The sequence below is a fragment of the Pristis pectinata genome, chromosome 12 (assembly GCF_009764475.1).
Source record: "Pristis pectinata isolate sPriPec2 chromosome 12, sPriPec2.1.pri, whole genome shotgun sequence".
NCBI lineage: Eukaryota > Metazoa > Chordata > Chondrichthyes > Rhinopristiformes > Pristidae > Pristis > Pristis pectinata.
The window spans coordinates 41,716,176-41,735,654 of NC_067416.1; the positions used below are offsets into that span (position 1 = coordinate 41,716,176).

The 19,479-nt window shown below is 40.8% G+C and overlaps 1 protein-coding gene across 2 annotated transcripts in view; it reads right to left on the reverse strand.

Moving 5' to 3' along the window:
• herc4 (HECT and RLD domain containing E3 ubiquitin protein ligase 4) overlaps positions 1-19,479 on the reverse strand; it is a 69,418-nt gene that overhangs the window by 40,421 nt on the left and 9,518 nt on the right. For both annotated transcript variants that reach the window (XR_007957287.1, XM_052027569.1), the window contains exons 3-7: positions 7,801-7,960; positions 6,313-6,389; positions 4,470-4,691; positions 3,613-3,704; positions 852-982 (exon numbers count right to left, since the gene is read on the reverse strand). Coding sequence is in view for 1 of the 2 variants with exons in the window: in XM_052027569.1 (XP_051883529.1) it covers positions 852-982; positions 3,613-3,704; positions 4,470-4,691; positions 6,313-6,389; positions 7,801-7,960 (682 nt within the window). In the remaining variant the exon portion in view is untranslated. The remainder of the gene's footprint in view (positions 1-851; positions 983-3,612; positions 3,705-4,469; positions 4,692-6,312; positions 6,390-7,800; positions 7,961-19,479) is intronic.

Below are 19,479 nucleotides of genomic sequence, written 5' to 3' on the forward strand. Positions count from 1 at the left end.
TGCCCAGATCACGAAAAGTAGAGATAATTTACACTTCCTACAGACCTTCCATTTGCTATCGCTTCTTTCACTCTTATCACCCTCCTCTTGGTATCACAAAAAGTGTGTCATTCAGTCTCTCCTGGTTTCTACCCTATCACAAACCTTCCCTTTCACTGTCTTTGCCCCTCTCCCTTTCTCTGCAATGTTGTTGCACTTCTAGCTTTCTCCCATTCTAATGAAAAGCCATTGACCTGGAACATTAACTTTGCTTCTATCTCTCTGGATTCTGATCATCTGTTCTGTATTTACAGCATTTTTGTTACTGTCTACAGATCAGTACAAAGTCCAAGTCAAGAAACTGAACTAACAAACTAAGAAGGCAGGCAGAATTTTTTTGATTATATAAGTAGCCACATTGAATGGGTAGACGCAAAACTTTTACAATGAATTACAATAAGTTACAGCAATAGCACAATGAGGCAAATTTAATAATACATTGCGAGTACACCCAAGGCTACAAATAAGACATGGCATATAGGAAAGTCTGCTCTGGTGAGATAAAAGGGAAATTTGGCGCATCACTGAAAACGAAGTCCTACCTAGCAAACCTAGTCCTACTTTCTCCTACTGAAATTAGCCTTGCTCAGCGAAGCATATTTTTCACTGCTTATTGTGACCAGGCATGGGAGTGGGAGGAAAAGCCAACAGACACTAAAAAGTAGCACAGAAGAAATATCAAAAACAGTTAAAGATTATTGCACAGTTTGATGCAATGTAAGCAAATACAATGTTCCAGCATTTTAATTCTATTAAATGTTGCACGTTAACAAATGTAAATGAAAGCTCTATAACAAAAAGAGAATACAAACCTTCCACAGGCAATTTGTGTAATTACATATCCCATCAATTCAAAGACTTTCCTTGGATTTATTTCATGGTTTGTGCTGTTATGCCCCAATTGACCATAGCCTCCAGCACCAAATGTAAACACTCCACCTTCCTGGAAAGAAATGTACGAGTTTTAACTATATTTTGAAGGTGGAAATCAACCATAAGAAATAGTAGGGCACATGGAGCATGAAGCCTGCTCTGCAATACATAAAGGGTGCTCTCAGAATCAGAGGAATATCAATCCAGCTGCAGAATTTTCTTTTTCCATTACATCTCCAGAAATCTAATTCTATATTGAATAAAATGAACAACTAAGCAACCCCACCTCTGTGGAGTACAGAATTCCAAAACTCTCAACTACTTAAGAACATCATGGCATGGGAAAAAAAATTCTCCTAAATGGCCCATTCTGTTAAAGTGTGGACACTGTGGCAAGGCAAAGGTTAAGACCTCATTCAGGCAGAGATGGTTTGCAGACAGTCTACAATCACCCGTACTGAACAATCATTCTACTGCCACATTGAGACCAGACCCAGAATGGAGGAATATCACCTCATATTCCGCCTTAGGAGTCTCCAACCTGATGGCTTCAACATCAATTTCTATAACTTCCGGTAATCCCACCCCTTCTTCCCCGCCCCCCACCATTCCTTTGTCTTCCCTTATTCCTGTGACTCCCTTCCCCCACCTTGATGACCTGCCCATCTCCTCTCCTCCCCTCCTTTGTTCCATGGTCCACTGCCCTCTCCTATCGGATTCCTTCTACCACCTCTCAGCTTATTATATCATCCACCTCCCCCCCCCCCATCTACCTTCCTCCTCTCCCTCCCACCTACCTTCCCCGACCTGAACTCACCTATCACCTCCCTGCATGTGCTCCTCCCCCTCCCCCCCACCTTCTTTTTCTGGCTTCTGCTCCTTTCCTGATGAAGGTGTCGGCCTGAAACGTTGACTGTTTATTTCCTTCCATAGATGCTGCCTGTCCTGCTGAGTTCCTCCAGCACTTTTTGTGTATTGCTCCAGATTCCAGCATCTGCAGAATTTCTTGTGTCTCCTTGAGAGCATAGCTCCTCTTTGTACGGCATGGGAGCAGAGATCGCCAGCCAAACCAAGACAAGGATGCAAACAAAGGATTGCAAGGCACACACTAACTATTGGACAATTACTTTACTAACTCTGAGGTATTATTGGCAATTAACATGATTGGTCATTAACATCTACATTAATGGACCGTGATTGGTATTTTATGTATGCAAATGAGGAATTCTAAGGTGCCCAAAGATTTTCATTGGTCAATATTTGTTTAAAAAAGACAACTTTGTTGAAACTTTAGAATAGTTCAGCGACAGGGGCCGGACTGTCCTCCTTGTACACAAGTAAATAAAGTGTGATTGAGAAATGAGTGCAAGTTGTAAGAGTCCAGTTGATATCAGAGACGACAAAAGCTTAAGCAAGCAACTGGTGTTTTCCTAACAATGGACTAAAAGAGCTAGCAATATTCCAAAAGAAAAAAATCTAAAGATATGTAATAAAACAGAATGCCCACGAGTCCCAGAGATAGCTCAGTAATGAAACAACCTAAAAATCTGAAATTTTAGCATGCAAGTTAGGTTTAGCACAAGGATGTGCAATATACTCTTACTTTTTCTACAGGAGGGCCTACATAGCCCAAAGGAGGCCTAAGTTTAATCTTCCTCATAGAAAATTGATTTTTTTTTCAGGTCTATTTTTGAGGTACCAAATATTTACTGTACGTGGACCTGAATATTTAGTACTTAACCCAAGTACTTTTGGTCTACCTGAACCCAAAAGAGAAACTAGAAATCTGTGCACCAAGTTTCTACAGGAGACCAGGAAGCCTGTGACCAGTGGTGTGCCACAATGATCGGTGCTAGGTCTACTGCTGGTTGTCATATATAATTAACAATTTGGAACACAGGTTGCATAATTTGTAAATTTGCAGATGGTATCAAAATCAGTGTATAGGGGACAGTGAAGAAAGTTGACTAAGGTTACAAGAGGTTCTAGATCAACTGGGAAAGTGGGCCAATGAATAGCAGATGGAATTTAACTCAGACAAGTGCAACATGATGCACTTCGGGAAGTTAAACCAGGGCAGGAATTACACAGTGAATGGCAGGGCCCTGGGAAGTGATGCAGAACAGAAAGACCTAGGGGTACAATTACACAGTTCTCTGAAAGTGGTGACACAGACAGACAAGATGGTGAAGGAGGCATATGGCATGCTTGTCTTCATTGGATGCAGCACTGAGTATAAGAGTTGGGAAAGAGCTGCCAGGGGAATTGGTAGAGGTGAGTACAATTACAAGGTTTAAAAGATATTTGTATAGGTACGTGGATTAGAAAGATTTGGAGATATATGGGCTGAATGCTGGCAAATGGGACTAGCTCAAGGAGACAACTTGGTTGGCATGGACGAGTTGGGTTAAAGGGCCTGTTTCTGTGCTGTATAATTCTGTGACTTCATAAGGAGATGGCAAACACATTAAGTTTTTAACTATTTTGTTTTTAACTACAGGTCCTATAGTCTCCACTGATTCTTCCAATAGGCATTTCCCACATTGCTGGAAAATGGTGAACTTGTTTTGATAATCTAATGGCAAGTTTGGAGGTTGGGTTATGAAACATAAAATTTTGTCAGATAGCATATGTCATTATCCAATCTATTGATACACTTGAAAACCCTTTCAGTATGCAAATCAAAAATACAACCACTACCTTTGTAAGAGCAGCAGTATGATCTTCACCACAGCAAATGTAAACAATCTTCTGTGTTCGTAGGGATTTCAGCAGGGCAGGAGCATATCTGTCTGGGATTAAAATATGTTAAATAAAAAGATTTGAACACAGCAAGGAGCATTCTGTTTGGCAACTTTGATTTCAAAATTTAAATTGAAAATCTGTAAACATATAAGAGCCTCACACACTTGAGCATTGACCTTTCAGTGAAATGTGGCTAATCTCAGTTTTGCCAAACATTTTCTTTTTAGTTTGATAGTGGCTCCTCTAACCTAGACAATTATAATCCAGTCACACTCAAATCTACCTGCCCAAAACAATACCAATACAGCAGGGTCTAATTTTTTGATGTCTGAGTTGATGACACAAATTCAAATTCAATAGCTTTATTATCAGGTTCTTTTCACTTTGATGATCAATTAAGCAAGTCCACAAACCTAGTAATTATTAGTAACATGCACAATAATAAACTGCACGTCTGAAACTTTCAGAGATGAGCAAAGCCAGCTTGTTCCAGTAGATGATACAGATATAACAATGTTAATTATAAAATATAATGCAGTACAGACCTCGCAACCAGTTTCCTTTCCAAGTAATAAGATTAGTTTTGCATTTACATTATTTAGGCAATGCACACATTCGTAACATATTCTATAGAAAATTTGACAATTAAAGTCCAAAACAAGATTTGGTCGGCCTTCCCTTCTCGAGTAGCATTTTTCAATAGTTCGTATTAAATGTTCCATAACAATTACTCATTGGCTTCTTACTGCTTTATTATTGCTTGCTCTTCTTAACTGATTTAAGGAACATTTTATAAATTGCATAACACTCACCAATGTCATCATTCAGGCCAAGTTGGCCAAATTTGTTGGATCCCCAACCAAAAACAGCCCCTGAGAATGAGAGTGCAAAACTGTGCGCTCCACCTGCTGCAAGCTGAACAAAAGGAACACCATTTAAAGATCTAACTGGCTGCGGTGATGGCTGGTTTCCAATATCTCGACCTAATCCCAGCTGCCCATTCTTATTCTGTCCCCATGAGAAAACTTGACTTCCTGAAAGACAGTTTGCAAAAAAATTAAGAACAAAATAAACTGAGGAAATACGATGCACAATAAGCATAGTTTCTTTCCAACACATGCATGTTATTTAAATAAGAGTACAGTAATGATCGCATGCATTTTAAATACATCAAACAGTATTAAGGTAAGTCCAGTTGTGATGTCTCGCACACGAGTAATTATCAGTAACTTAACATGCAGAAATTAGTAACCCTGTGCCAGATATCAAGTTTCCAACACAGAATGAGTTGAGGAGAACAAAGATCCTGATGACAAGAACATATAAACCCATTGAAAATGGCCTATATGGCATATTGTAAGTAGGCTGAAAGCACTGCCACAACTGCCTCCAAAGTGCTTTACATTGCCACTCTAGTCAGATCTGTCACAAGAATCACATGTATAAATCACATCTTTTTCAATGAGTATCACCAAGGAAACAGCAGAACTAATTTGACTTTGTCATTAACTAAAGCAGCATTGGCAACTGGATCAATGAACAGTAGATGTTCATTATGGGGATGGTTGGCCAAAAAAAATACAACAAATTAAAAAACTGTACTACTGAACTACTCTCTATATACTTTCTTACTTTATATATGCTGTGTTAGAGGTTTATTATTTTCACATATACTGAAATATAGTGAAAAGCTTTTGTCTGCATGCAATTGATACAGGTCATTGCACACATAAGTACACTGAGCCAGTAAAATGGAAAACAGAACGAAGTGTTACACTTACAGTGAAAGTGCAGTGCAGGTAGACAAATAAAATGCAAGGGACACAACGACGTAGATTGGGAGATCAAGAGTTTATCTTTTAGCATATGAGAGGACCCTGTAAGAGTCTGATAACAGCGGGATAGAAGCAATCTTTCATCCTGATGGTACATGCTCTCAAGCTTCTCTATTTTCTGCCCGACGGGAGAGGGATGCAGAGAGAATGACTGGATTGCGAAGGGTCCTTGATTATGTTGGTTGCTTTCCCAAGGCAGCAGGAAGTATAGATAGAGTCAATGGAGGAGAGGCTGGTGGCTGATCACTGTGATGGACTGGGCTGGGTTCACAACTCTCTGCAATTTCTTGGGCACAGAAGTTGCCACACCAAGCTGTGATGCATCCGGATAGGATACTGCATAAATATCAATGCCATCTGCTATTTAATAACAAATAACATTTTTCTCATCTCTCATCAGGAAATACTTGAAAATGCTATGACAAAAAAGAAAATTTTAAGCAGTTCTTCATTTACCATGACCCTAGGCTGTGGGAACCTATCCTCTCTGCCAGATTTTCACTGCTTCTCTATTATTCTTTCCTTTATAGCTTCGTTGTCCCATTAGCACCTTCTTTTCCCATTCTTTAGAAATAGAATCAATGTTCTAAAATCCATGAAAACTCAGCAAAAAAAAGGGACAAGTTGACATATAGATCACGGAGACAATCTTCCACAGATTCTAATGGACTCAGATCAGTTTTGATACAACGCAATATATAGGAGAGTATTTATTTCTCAGCTACATTTAGCACAGGGGAAGCCAAGTTAACTAAAGTAACTTACGTGGTTTGGACTAATAAAAAGTAATAAATACTGCACTGCCAAAATCTTTCCTTACCTCTTGACAAAGCAAGAGAATGATGATAACCACAGGCCACCTGTGCTATCTGTACTTCTGCCAAAGCCTTTAGAGTCCTAAAAGAAAAAGACTAACATATAAATGTTAAAGTTCTAGCTTTTCAGAGCAGTTACTCACAAAATTGTTATGTTCATAAGTGCTCATAACATAAGAAATAATGCAAAGGATTTAAAACCAAATGCTCAGCTGAAAGACCTGGCTATAAGCAGAGTATAGTCAGGAAATAAATAATGGCAAAGTAGTTGGGAGAGCAGAGTAGCAATAATCATGACAAACAAATGGTAAGAAATAATTAAAGCAGTAGGAAGTAAATACGTCAGAAAAATGAAGCAAAGGAAACATTACAACTAAAAATACAGAACAATAAAGATTACAAATTGCTAATGGGAATTAGCTACAGATTTGCTGGTAGCATGATGTACCAGTACTTAGTGGGGAGCAAGTGCAGGAAATAAAGGAATATGTTGTTCAGAGATCAGGGTACTATGTTAGAGTACTGATGAGATTCATTTGAAGGAAGTTGAAATAGTAAGCAGCAGTGAAGGCAATGAATCTCTAGACTACATTCAGTGTATTTTTCTGGAGTGATATTCTTTAGAACTGATATATAGGATAAGATTTGATAACCAGTACTGGTTAACAATCAGGCTGTTGAATAACATCTCAAACATCTTATAACTTGACTCAAGTCAATACTAATATTTTTAAATGACTAACTTCAAAGGGGTGAGAAATAAACTGACAATAGTAAACTGGGTCAAGCTGTCAATGGGCATACATATAAACAACAGGAAGTATTCAAAACCATTTTGGTAACATACAAAATAAATATACAATTAAAAAGGCAAAATTTCAGTTGTGTAGCTAAGCAATCATAATTAACAAATGAAACGTTAATAATAAAAAAAGCTTACAAATGAATAAAACAAGGCAATAGGAGAAATTTATTTATCTACTGATAAAAGACAAAAGAGCTAAAAAGAACATGATTTAAATCTCCATGACATTTCCATTTCAGGATATTGAAACAGGTGATGTTTAATTATACATTTTCAAAGTTCTCTACACTTGGGGACTGAGTCTTTGCAGTGGAATTGTCATATTATTTAAGGGATATGAGGAAAATATTGACTTGCCATTTGCTGCAAAAAAAAAGTCTAACTGATGAAAAGTGATCAAGGAGTTGGCCTGGATTTGTGAAGTGTACCTCATGATTATTGCTGAATGTATTAAGGCAGTCTACATGGACACAGTAGTAAGTTGTATACCTAAGTACATTGATGACTCCAAGAAAGATGACAGGAAGTTAAATTTGGGCAGGAAATTGCAGAACTTGAAATTGATTGGTTATTTTGAAAATTGACTTTTAAAATCTTTAATATGTATTGTAATGCAATTAGCATATTAATTCAACACTTTCTGTATCAGGTACTGTGAATCACTAAATAAACTCAATAAACTGCTTACCTGGGAACTCTAACAAATTCTTCTGTGGTGACCAAACCCAACTGACCATCTTTGGCAAGGCCCCAAGCCAACACTTGACCATTATCATTTAATGCTAGTGTGTGCATCTCTCCACATGAAACAGCAGTGATATTCTGAGCATCCAGAGCGCCAACTTGTTCTATACACCAAAAGAAATGTAGGTTAACAATCTTTTCCTTGTGCACTTCTGCAAAACAAAGTATTAGACTGCAATTCCAGTTAGTTCAGATTCTGGCAAAATATATATGATTACACAGGAGACGAGATTCTGCAGATGCTGGAATCTGGAGCAATACACACAAAATGCTGGAGGAACTCAACAGGTCAGGCAGCATCTATGGAGGGAAATAAATAGTCGATGTTTCAGGTTGAGACCCAGCTTAGCTCTGGTTGACATTAAAATTAGCTTCCAGCCATATGCAGTGACAATTTGTAACGAAACGTGTAGGATGTTTCTCTTGATCAATTGAGACTATCCACTATTCTAGTATAATTGGCCTTTTAATTAAGCTATTCATATCTCCGACTTTGACAATATTTACCTTTGTCAAGATGATGAATCATTGAGTGCCTGCCAGTTTGGTTCATCATCCCACTTCCCATTGTTGCCATTTAGAGCTTACTGAAACTCATTTTTAGTTCTTTATTTGTCTTAATACAACTCAATGCAATCACTTTAACCAATTAATCATTCCAACACTCAAAATTGTTCTCTCCTGTTGTGCAACACCAATGCACCTCCCTCACCAACCTTCACCACCCCATTCTGGTTCTACTTAAAAGATGCATTGGTTTTCAGTTCTGTAAATGGGTCATTGATCTCCATTGTTAAATCAGTCCTGCTTGCCAATTTATCATCTGACCAACTGTGCATCTCCAACATTTTCCAGTTTAAATCAATGTTTATCTTATTACAAATCTTGTTATCAAGATCAATAGTAAGGCAGCAGAATATAACTAAGTTATAAGAAAGTAACAGATTACATTTGTTTAGGTGTTAATTCACTTCATTCAGAGATCCTTCTGCCCTACAAGCTGGCAGGTGTGTTGTTCCTGTTTAAATAGTGGTGTGTTATTGGCATTTTTAGTCTAACATCACAATTCTAGAATAAGAACTTTTAAAAAATTATAACCAAGTCTTTCTTTACTATTTTTATGACTGTTGAGACAGATTCATTCTCAAGTCCTACTATTTTTCCAATACCTTCTTACAAAAACTAATAATGATCATAGTTAAAGCCTTTGCTCATTCTTTATTTGTTTCTGCTCCAGTCTGTGTTTACAGACTCAAAATAACTCATTGCCACCAAAGACAAATCACAGAGTCATACAGCATGGAAACAGGTCCTCAAATCCAACCCATCCATGCCGACTGTGTTGCCCAGCAAGCTAGACCCATCTGCCCACATTTGGCCCACAGCCCTCTAAATCTCTCGTGTCCATGTACATATCCAGATGGCTTTTAAATGTGGCTAATGTGACCACCCCAACCACTATTTCTGGCAGTGCATTCCAAATGCACACCTCTCTTTGCGTGAAGAAGCTGCCCCAGATGTCCCTTTTAAATCTCTCATCTTTGATCTTAAACCTATGCCCTCTTGTTTTTAGCACACTCTCCCTGGGAAAAAAGACAATGTGCTTTCACTCTGTGCCCCTCATGATCTTACATACCTCTATCAGGTCAGCCCTCAATCTCCTACTATCCAGGGAATAAAGTCCTAGTCTATGCAACCTCTCCTTGTAACTCAAGCCCCCAAGTCCAGACAACATCCTGGTATATCTTCTCTGCACTCTTTCAGGTTTATTAATATCTTTCCTCTAACAGGGTGACCAAAACTGTACACAATACTCCAAGTGCGGCCTCACCAACATCTTATATAACTGCAACATAATTTCCCAACTCCTGTACTTAATGCCCTGACTGCCAAACCCCTTCTTCACCAATCGAGGTCTACTTTAAAACTGGCCCTCATGATCAACTTACTACATGTTTGCATGGTGATGCCATTTCCAGTGCGTTTTGAGTGGCAGCTTCATGCCAGATGTTGCAGGTGCCCAAGAGGAAGAGGTCCATGTAGGGACCCAGAATCACATGTTCCGAGACCTATCCCCACTGAAGAGTGCCTACAGGGGCAGATACATCAATCTCAGTATCTGAGGAGCAATGTGCCTACAGGCTGTTTATCAAGGCAGTTATCAGTGAGACGTGATATTTTCTGAGCAGACACTCGGCTGGTCTGCTCTGCCTCTGGAGGCTAAGATCAATGCCATTCTCATCTTCCCAGCCTCAGGAATATTCCAGGCAGTAGCAGCTGATGTGTGCCATATTTCAGTTTGCTAATTACAGCAGTATTAGAGAGCTTACTGATGCTCTATTCTCAAGGATAAAGTAATTCCTCTACTTTTCCTTCAGCATCAAGAATGTGGTTTTTGCAAGCATGTGGATTTGCCAATTTTACCACAGTCCCGCTGTAATCAGTTGCTCTGAAGAAACAATCCAAGCTTCCCTTCAGAACCTGAACCTCTTCAAAAAAAATTAAAAGATTCATTGACCACATGAATTTTCTCACCCTCAATTTATCTTGGAAGCTCACTTGATTCGTTCCTTCTAAGCAGCTCAGATAATGCCTTCATTTCTTCCTTCCTTTGCCAGAAATCTTTCATAGAAATCTTTCATGATGGTTGAATCTGGGGCAACAAGTACTATCTTCTACTTCCATTAGGAACATCACGTGGTCACACTCTACATTCCATGCTATGATTATCAATGTCCAGATAACAAGAGAAAAATCAAAATTGGATCAGGGATTGTTGCCCATAGGAAGCAGAGGATGGGGGAAGAAATCCTGCTGGAATCCCAAGGAAGTCTGATGAATTATGCAATACATGATTGTCAATAAAAGCACCCAGCTTCTTCTTGCCAATGAAGCCTTCTCAAGCATTACGTATGAATTTAGCAACAATGATTTAAAGGCACCAGAGTGTCACATGTGTTAAATAAGAAGATCCACAAAGAAAATGGCTGGATCCATGGTTGCAGTAACTAATGAACACTAAAGTAGGTGGAAGCATTTTACCTCATAAGGATAAGATGCTCCTATCAGGGATTGCTAATTATCATCAATAAATCTGCTCAGTTACAAAAACACAACTGCAGTCTTCTCATGGTAAGTCATGACATGCCCTTAAAGTAATTGCACTCATTGGTGCCAGTTAACAGCACAACAGATCCCTATTGATCCAACTTTAAATCTATTGGCAGTAGTTATTACATCTTCACACCAAGCACATACAGTGGTATGCAAAATTCTGGGCACCCCTGGTCAAAATTTCTGTTACTGCGAATAGCTAAACAAGTAAAAAATGACCTGATTTCCAAAAGGCATAAAGTTAAAGATGACACTTTCCTTTAATATTTTAAGCAAGATTACTTTTTTTATTTCCATCTTTTACAGTTTCAAAATAACAAAAAAGGAAAAAGGCCCAAAGCAAAAGTTTGGGCACCCTGCATGGTCAGTACTTAGTAACCCCTTTGGCAAGTATCGCAGCTTGTAAACGCCTTCTGTAGCCAGCTAAGAGTCTTTCAATTCGTGTTTGGGGGATTTCCACCCATCCTTCCTTGCAAAAGGCTTCTAGTTCTGTGAGATTCTTGGGCTGTCTTGCATGCACTGCTCTTTTGATGTCTATCCACAGATTTTCGATGACATTTAGATCAGGGGACAGTGAGGGCCATGACAAAACCTTCAGCTTGTGCCTCTTGAGGTAGTCCATTGTGGATTTTGAGAGGTGTTTAGGATTGTTATCCTGTTGTAGAAGCCATCCTCTTTTCATCTTCAGCTTTTTTTTTTACAGATGGCGTGATTTTTGCTTCCAGAATTTGCTGGCATTTAATTGAATTCATTCTTCACTCTACCAGTGAAATGTTCCCCGCACCACTGGCTGCAACACAAGCCCAAAGCATGATCGATCCATCCCCGTGCTTAACAGTTGGAGAGGTGTTCTTTTCATGAAATTCTGCACCCTTTTTTCTCCAAACATACCTTTGCTCATTGCGGCCAAAATGTTCTATTTTAACTTCATCAGTCCACAGGACTTGTTTTCAAAATGCATCAGGCTTGTTTATTTGTTCCTTTGCAAACTTCTGACGCTGAATTTTGTGGTGAGGACGCAGGAAAGGTTTCCTTCTGATGACTCTTCCATGAAGGTCATACTTATGCAGGTGTCGCTGCACAGTAGAACAGTGCAACGCCACTCCAGAGTTTGCTAAATCTTCCTGAAGGTCTTTTGCAGTCAAACGGGGATTTTGATTTGCCTTTCTAGCAATTCTACCAGCAGTTCTCTCGGAAAGTTTTCTTGGTCTTCCAGATGTCAACCGTTCCTGTTAACTGCCATTTCTTAATTACATTACGAACTGAGGAAAAGGCTACCTGAAAACACTTTGCTATCTTCTTATAGCCTTCTCCTGCTTTGTGGGCATCATTTATTTTACCTTTCAGAGTGCTAGGCAGCTGCTTAGAGGAGCCCATGGCTGCTGATTGTTGGGACAATGTTTGAGGACTCAGGGTATTTATGAAGCTTTGAAATTTGCATCACCTGGCCTTTCCTAACAATGACTGCGAACAAGCCATAGCCCTAACAAGCTAATGAAGGTCTGAGACCTTGGTAAAAGGAATCGTAGAAAGTACAGCACAATACAGGCCCTTCAACCCACAACGTTGTGCCAACCTTTAAACCTCGCCTTAAAAAAACTATCTAACCCCTTCCCCCCACATATCCCTCCACTTTAGATTCCTCCATGTGCTTATCTAGCAATCTCTTGAACTTGACCAATGTACCTGCCTCCATCACTGCCCCAGGCAGCGCATTCCATGCCCTAACCACTCTCTGGGTAAAAAAAACTCCCTCTGATATCTCCCTTGAACTTCCCACCCATTACTTTAAAGCCATGTCCTCTTGTATTGAGCATTGGTGCCCTGGGAAAGAGAAACTGGCTCTGTACTCTATCTATTCCTCTCAATATTTTGTACATCTCTATCATGTCTCCTCTCATCCTCCTTCTCTCCAAAGAGTAAAGCCCAAGCTCCCTTAGTCTCTCCTCATAATCCATACTCTCTAAACCAGGCAGCATCCTGATAAATTTCCTCTGCACCCTTTCCAACACTTCCACATCCTTCCTATAATGAGGCGATCAGAACTGGACGCAGTACTCCAAGTGTGATCTAACCAGAGTTTTGTAGAGCTGCATCATCACCTTGGGGCTCTTAAACTCGATCCCATGACTTATGAATGCTAACATCCCATAAGCTTTCTTAACTACCCTATCCACCTGCGAGGCAATTTTCAGGGATCTGTAGATATGAACCCCCAGATCCCTCTGCTCTTCCACACTACCCAGAATATTGCCATTAACCTTGTACTCCGCCTTGGAGTTTGTCCTTCCAAAGTGTACCACCTCACACTTCTCTGGATTGAACTCCATCTGCCACTTCTCAGCCCATCTCTGCATCCTATCAATGCGTCTGAGAGCTCAAATTTCTTGGGGTGCCCAAACTTTTGCATGGTGCTCCTTTCCTTTTTTCACTCTAAAATTGTACAAAACAAAAATAATACACTAATCTTGCTTGAAATGTTGAAAAGAATGTTTCATCTTTAACTTTATGACTTTTGGAGATCAGTTCATCTTCTACTCACTTAACTATTCACACTAAGAGAAATTTTGACCAGGGGTGCCCAAACTTTTGCATGCCACTGTACATAGCTTTGCAGCAATTCATGGGAACCAGATTTTCCCTGGACTGTTATAATCAGATTAATGAACTCAGTAGAGAGTAACCCTCGACTGTTGTTGTCGAAGTGACTTAATCCGAGGCACCCCTGTAAACTCTGTTATACATAAGTCGCATTGAAAAGTTTGGCTAAAGGTAAGGTCCATATTCAAATTATCTGGAGATAAGTCTGCAACACATGATCAAACTTTGCTTAAGTACATAAATATTGACGGCGACACAAGATGACAGATGCTGGAATCTGAAGCAATAAACAATCTGCTGGAGAAATTCATCAGGTTGAGCAGCATTTGTGGGGGAAAAGGAACTATCAACGTTTCCGGTCGAAAACCTGCATCAGGACTGAAACACAGGATGTAACCAGTACAGAGAGGTGATGGAGAGTGGTGAGACAGGGGCCAGCAGTGATTGGTGGAGAGAGGAAGGGTGAAAGATGACGGGAAAATTGACCCAAGTAGGGGAGGGGCCAGGCAGATGAAATGCTGAAGCTGAACTGGTTGGGTTTTTGTTGCAGAAAGAAGTGGAGGGCTTTAAGACCTTCCTTATGGGGGATGGAGGTGTTTAAAGATCGGACATCCATAGTGAAGATGAGGCGGTTATGGCCAACGAATCAGAAGTTGTACAAAAAAAATGCAAGGTGTCCTGGATGTAAGTGGGAAAGGACTGGACGAGGGTATAAGGAAACAGGAGAGTCAAGGTATGAGGAGATAAGTTCAGTGGGGCCAGAGCAGGCAAAAACAACAGGCAAACCCCTCCTCAGTCCACCACTCATCACTAGCCCTTACCTCTTTATTACCTCTACCCTCTTTATTACCTCTACCCTCTTTATTCTGGCTTTCTTCCCTCTCCACTATTAGTTCTGATGCAGGCTTTCAACCTGAAACATTGACAATTCTCTGCCCCCCACAGATGCTGCTCAACCTGCTGAGTTCCTCCAGTAGATGGTTTGTTGCTTAATATTGACTGCAGTTGATAGAAACCTTATTTGCATTTCCTTCATTTCTCACACTTCGGCTCTCACCACACTTCCCCCAGCCCCCAACAAAACAGGGATAGAGTTCCCTTGGTCCTCATCTTTCACCCCACCAGCCTCTACATCCAGTACATTATTCTTTGACATTTTTGCCAGCTACAATGTGATCCCATCATCAGTCAATTTCTCCCCTTTCTGCCTTCCACAGTCTCTGGGACTTCCTGGTTTGCTCATCCCTCCCCCTTCCCAGGCATTTTCCTCTGCAACCACGGGAGATGCAACACCTGTCCCTACACTTCCTCCCTCATCTCCATCCAAGGACCTAATCAGCTCTTCTAGGTGAGACAGAAATTCACATGCAACTCCCTCAACCTCATCTATTGCTCTTTATATTGGTGACACTAAGCGCAGACTAGGCGACTGCTTTGCCAAGCACCTGTGCTCTATCTGCAATGGAGCTCTCCGCTGCAAGGCATTTTAATTTCCCTTCCCATTCCCACACAGACTTGTTTGTCCTTGGCCTCCTCCAGTGCCAGCAGGAGGTCAAATTCAAACCAAAAGAACATCACTTCTTATTCTGCCTGGGTAGTCCACAACCCATTGGCAGTGAACATTGAATTCTCCAATTTCAGAGAACCTGCTCCCCCTCTGTCCCTTTCTCCTTCTGATCTACTCAGGTTCTCTCCACACACCCAAATCCACTCCATGCCCCCCATTACCCAGTTTTTCCCCTCCCCCAACTTCTTCATCTGCCCATCACCCACACATTTCTCCCACTGGGTCCCCTATCCCCTCCCTCCACTGTTCCTATCTGCCCACCTTCCAGGCCTTATTTGGTTCCACTCTTCACCCTTCCTTTCTTTTCAGATTCCATAATATGCAGGCTTTTGTTGTCTCCACTTAGCACCTCCCAGCCTCCATCACTATCTCCACCCTTCCCTCCATCTGCTTCCTCACTTCCAACAAAAATATCCAATCAATGCTTCCTCACCTGGATCCACATTGCTTTCCTGTTCTTGCCCCACCTCTATCCCTCACTTCTTCACACTGGCCATCACCCCTCTACTCCTTCCATCCAGAAGGGTCTTGACCCAAAACATCAACTATTTCCCTCCACAGGTGCTGCCTGATCTGCCGAGTTCCTACTGCAACTCAATTTTTGCTTCAGATTCCAGCATCCACAGTCTCGTGTCTCTATACTGACATTACCTTGGTTTTAATGTGATTGATTCTTGGAAAAACTGACCTCAACAGGTATTGTTCAACAACATCATTCTTGCTCAAACACAGATGTGCAAAGTGATTGGAAATTGAAAACACTTGACTCATGGAATCCACCAGGACATAGCATAATGAAGTCATAGTCAAGGGAGGGATAGCAATATCAAACTCCACAATGTTAGTGAAACCTCTTGGGGATTGGAAGGACAATGATGCTCTGATCTCCTGTGACCCTGACCAACTGTTATTGTTTCAATCTCCAGACCCAAACCAAATGTTCCATTCCTGCTTTCTTACTATCTGCTCAGTTTCCAATGGAGGAATGTCCAACTCTTGTATCTCTCTGTTGTTACACGATAGAGAAGCTCATGACTGGCAAATATCTGTTCCTCCAGAATCAAAACCTCAGTAGTCTAGCTGCAGTATGTAGATGATGTTTGTACATGTTCAGATGCCTAGCTTGAAGCCATAATGGATGCTTTCACTGAAGCATGAGAGGACAGGCCTGACATTTAACATCTGCAAAACAAAGGTCTTCTACAACCTGCCTTTGTTGCACCACATTGCTCTCCAACAATAAAGGCTCATAGTGAGACCATGGAAAATGTGGACCATTTCCCAAATCTTGGAGCCACCTCTTGGTGAAAACAGACATCAAAGCTTTGTGGTGCCAGCACAGTCTTTGGTCAATTGAGGAAAAGGGTATTTGCAAATCAATCTCACATCTGGCGCAAAAAATCAGTCTACCACACAGCAGTGAAACCTGCCCTTCCCTATACTTTTCAAATTTGGACCTGGGAAAATACTACCAATGCTTTCTCAGCAAAAATCTTTATATTCACTGGAAGGTTAGTTGAAACAATGTCAGTGTTCTCTTCCAGGCCAACATCCCTTTACTGAGCTCCTCGTCACATTTTGTCACGTTGGGCAGGCCAGGTCATTCTCATGCCTGACACCAGACTCCCAAAATAGACACTCTATTCCAAACTCTTTTGTAGCAAGAGGTTATAAGAGGAAGAACAATAATCTCACAGCCCTATTCATGGAAAACAGCAATCTGGTCCTGGGTAATAAAGCAGAACTGTGATTGGGTCAGCCTGAATCAGTATGGAAGCACTGAGACTGGATGGCCTCGTTTCTCCACAACACTTTGCTTGACCCAATAGCCACTGCAGCACGTTACCGTCAACATGTCCTTGAACTGACAGTTTGTGCCACCTTCCAAATGGAGGTATAACTGAGGAAGTAAAGGGTTAAGAAACTGTGACTGACTGTATCTATACATATAGCTGATGAAAAAATAACTTGCAAGCAAGAGCAGGCAAGCTACTGACTCAAGCTAGGTGATAATTGCTGTGTCCGGGACCTTGGTGGCAGGCCAATATACTAGACGGTAAGGGTGGTGGGTGCAATAAGCAGACTGGAGAAAGCTTGTTTTAAACAATGAGGTTGATACCTGTCTTTGAATCTCTTGATTATAACTCAATTATGTTGGACAATAGGTGCAATGTCTGTCTTTGGTTCTCTGAGGCCCGATCGAAACTCGTGGAGCCGAATTCATTAAGTGTGCGTGACAGTAATTTATACAGATATTGTCTGCTGCTTTGGACTGCAGAGACCTCAGATAAAGACTCTACATGAGAGTTTGAGGAGAATTCTCCCGCAGTATACTGCTAATAAACGCATTTTATTGAATCAACTTTGTGGCACTGTTACTTTGCAGCGGGCAGAAGTGGGAACTCAAAATCGGGACAACATAACCTCTGTGATAGGTGGGCAATGGACTTCTCCACATTCCATCCCAACTAATGCATTCAGTAAGATAGGCTAGTCACTTCATTATGCACCTGCACCAGTCTTCTCACAAATGTTTCCCTATCATGGTAGTTATTCAGTTCTCCAGGGCTCCCCGTTTGGCAAGTTGCCATATTGGTTTCCCTATACCTCCCACCAGGTATTGCTTACCAAGCTACCTACCTCTTTATTTTATTATCTTAGAGTGCCCCTTTTAAAGTGGTTCTTAGTATGCTAGTTACATTGATGCAGTATGTTCTTCATCATCATCATCATCATCCTCGGCTTTATATAACTACTGATCCTCCTCATCTTCTGTTGGGCTGGCATTATTTTTGGTGGTGGGATGGGGAACCTGTCATGTCCTAGAATAAATTACAATAAATATGCACAAATAACTTTGCAAGGATGTTGATTCTGGTGGAAATGGGCAGAAACTTCAGGGGATGGTTTGATGAAGAAGGGACACAAGAGACATGCTTACCATAAACATGGTCAGGCTTCTTAGCACTGACTTCAGTTTGGGACTGTATCACCTATAGCCATGTGAGGCAATCAGCATGTGAGGGGCCACCTCCCATCTTATTATCTCCCTCCTATTGGTACACATCTTTGAATCATACAGCACAGAAACTGGCCCTTGTAATGCTAATCCCATTTGTCTGCATTAGGCCTGAATTCTTCTCCTTTCCAATCCAAGAACCTGTCCAATTGTCTTTTAAATGTTGTAGTAGTATCTGCCTCTACCACCTTCTCTGGGGGCTCATTCTGGATAACCACCACCCTGTGGAAAAACTCATCCTTCAGATCTCCTTTCAATTTCTAACCTCTCACCTTAAACCTGTGCCTCTAGTTCTAGACTCCCCCAGGAAAAAGATTCTAATCATCTATCCTGTCTATACCCCTCATTAGTTTGTAAACCTTCTGAAGGTCATTCCTCAGTCTCCTACGTTCCAGTGAGAATAATTCCAATCTCTCCTTCCAACTACAGCTTTCCAACATCCTGGGAATCTCTTCTGCACGTCCTCTAATGCTACCACATCCTTCCTGTGAAGTGCCAACCAGAATTGTACTTCCCAAAATATGAAGAGGAGACATTTTTTAATCAACAAATTATATTCTTGAATTAGCAACTGCATGTATAGTACACAAACCTAATAGTGTAGGTAGAGTAGAATGCATGAGCGACTGTAGGTTAGTGGAGTGGGACTGGGTTGTTTATAGTGTGTTAGTGGAAGTGGAGATAAAAGCATGTGGAGTTGTTAAAGAGCTGTATTTAATAGTAGAATGACTGAGTTTTCAGTGTTTTAGCTGTTAACTAACATCATGCACCTTTTCCTGCATTGCTCCACATTGCATAGAGCACTACTCCTAATCACCAGGATCTCAGAGCTCATACTATCTGTGATGAACAGCTCCCCTAGAGAAAATCCTGATCCTGCTAGTGTACAGCAACTCTCTCGGCATCAATTTCATTCACTAATATTTATAGGTTATGGTCTCTGAACTGAGGTCCTCATCTCTTTTCCTTTGCTGTCCCTCTCACCTCTGTGAATTCCTGATGTTAGCCTGCCATAGAAAACTCCCTTTTAATGCTGAAACTCTGCAATGATGGCTGCATAGCTAACTCTAGCAGCTGCTTGAAATTCAGTGCAGCCATTGTGGCCTGTGCTGTTCCCCAAACATGGAAGCATTTAAAAAATAACAATATTTCCAGTACTTGTACCACAATTACAACCATTTTCAGTGGAATCCATTTAACATGGGAGCAGCATGCAATGATTTTATAATGCCTCCAAAAACAAACTATTAAGCTCTAAGCATGTTTCCTGGTCCTCAACTCTCCAACTAGAGGGAACAGCTACGCAGCCTCTTCCTTATCAA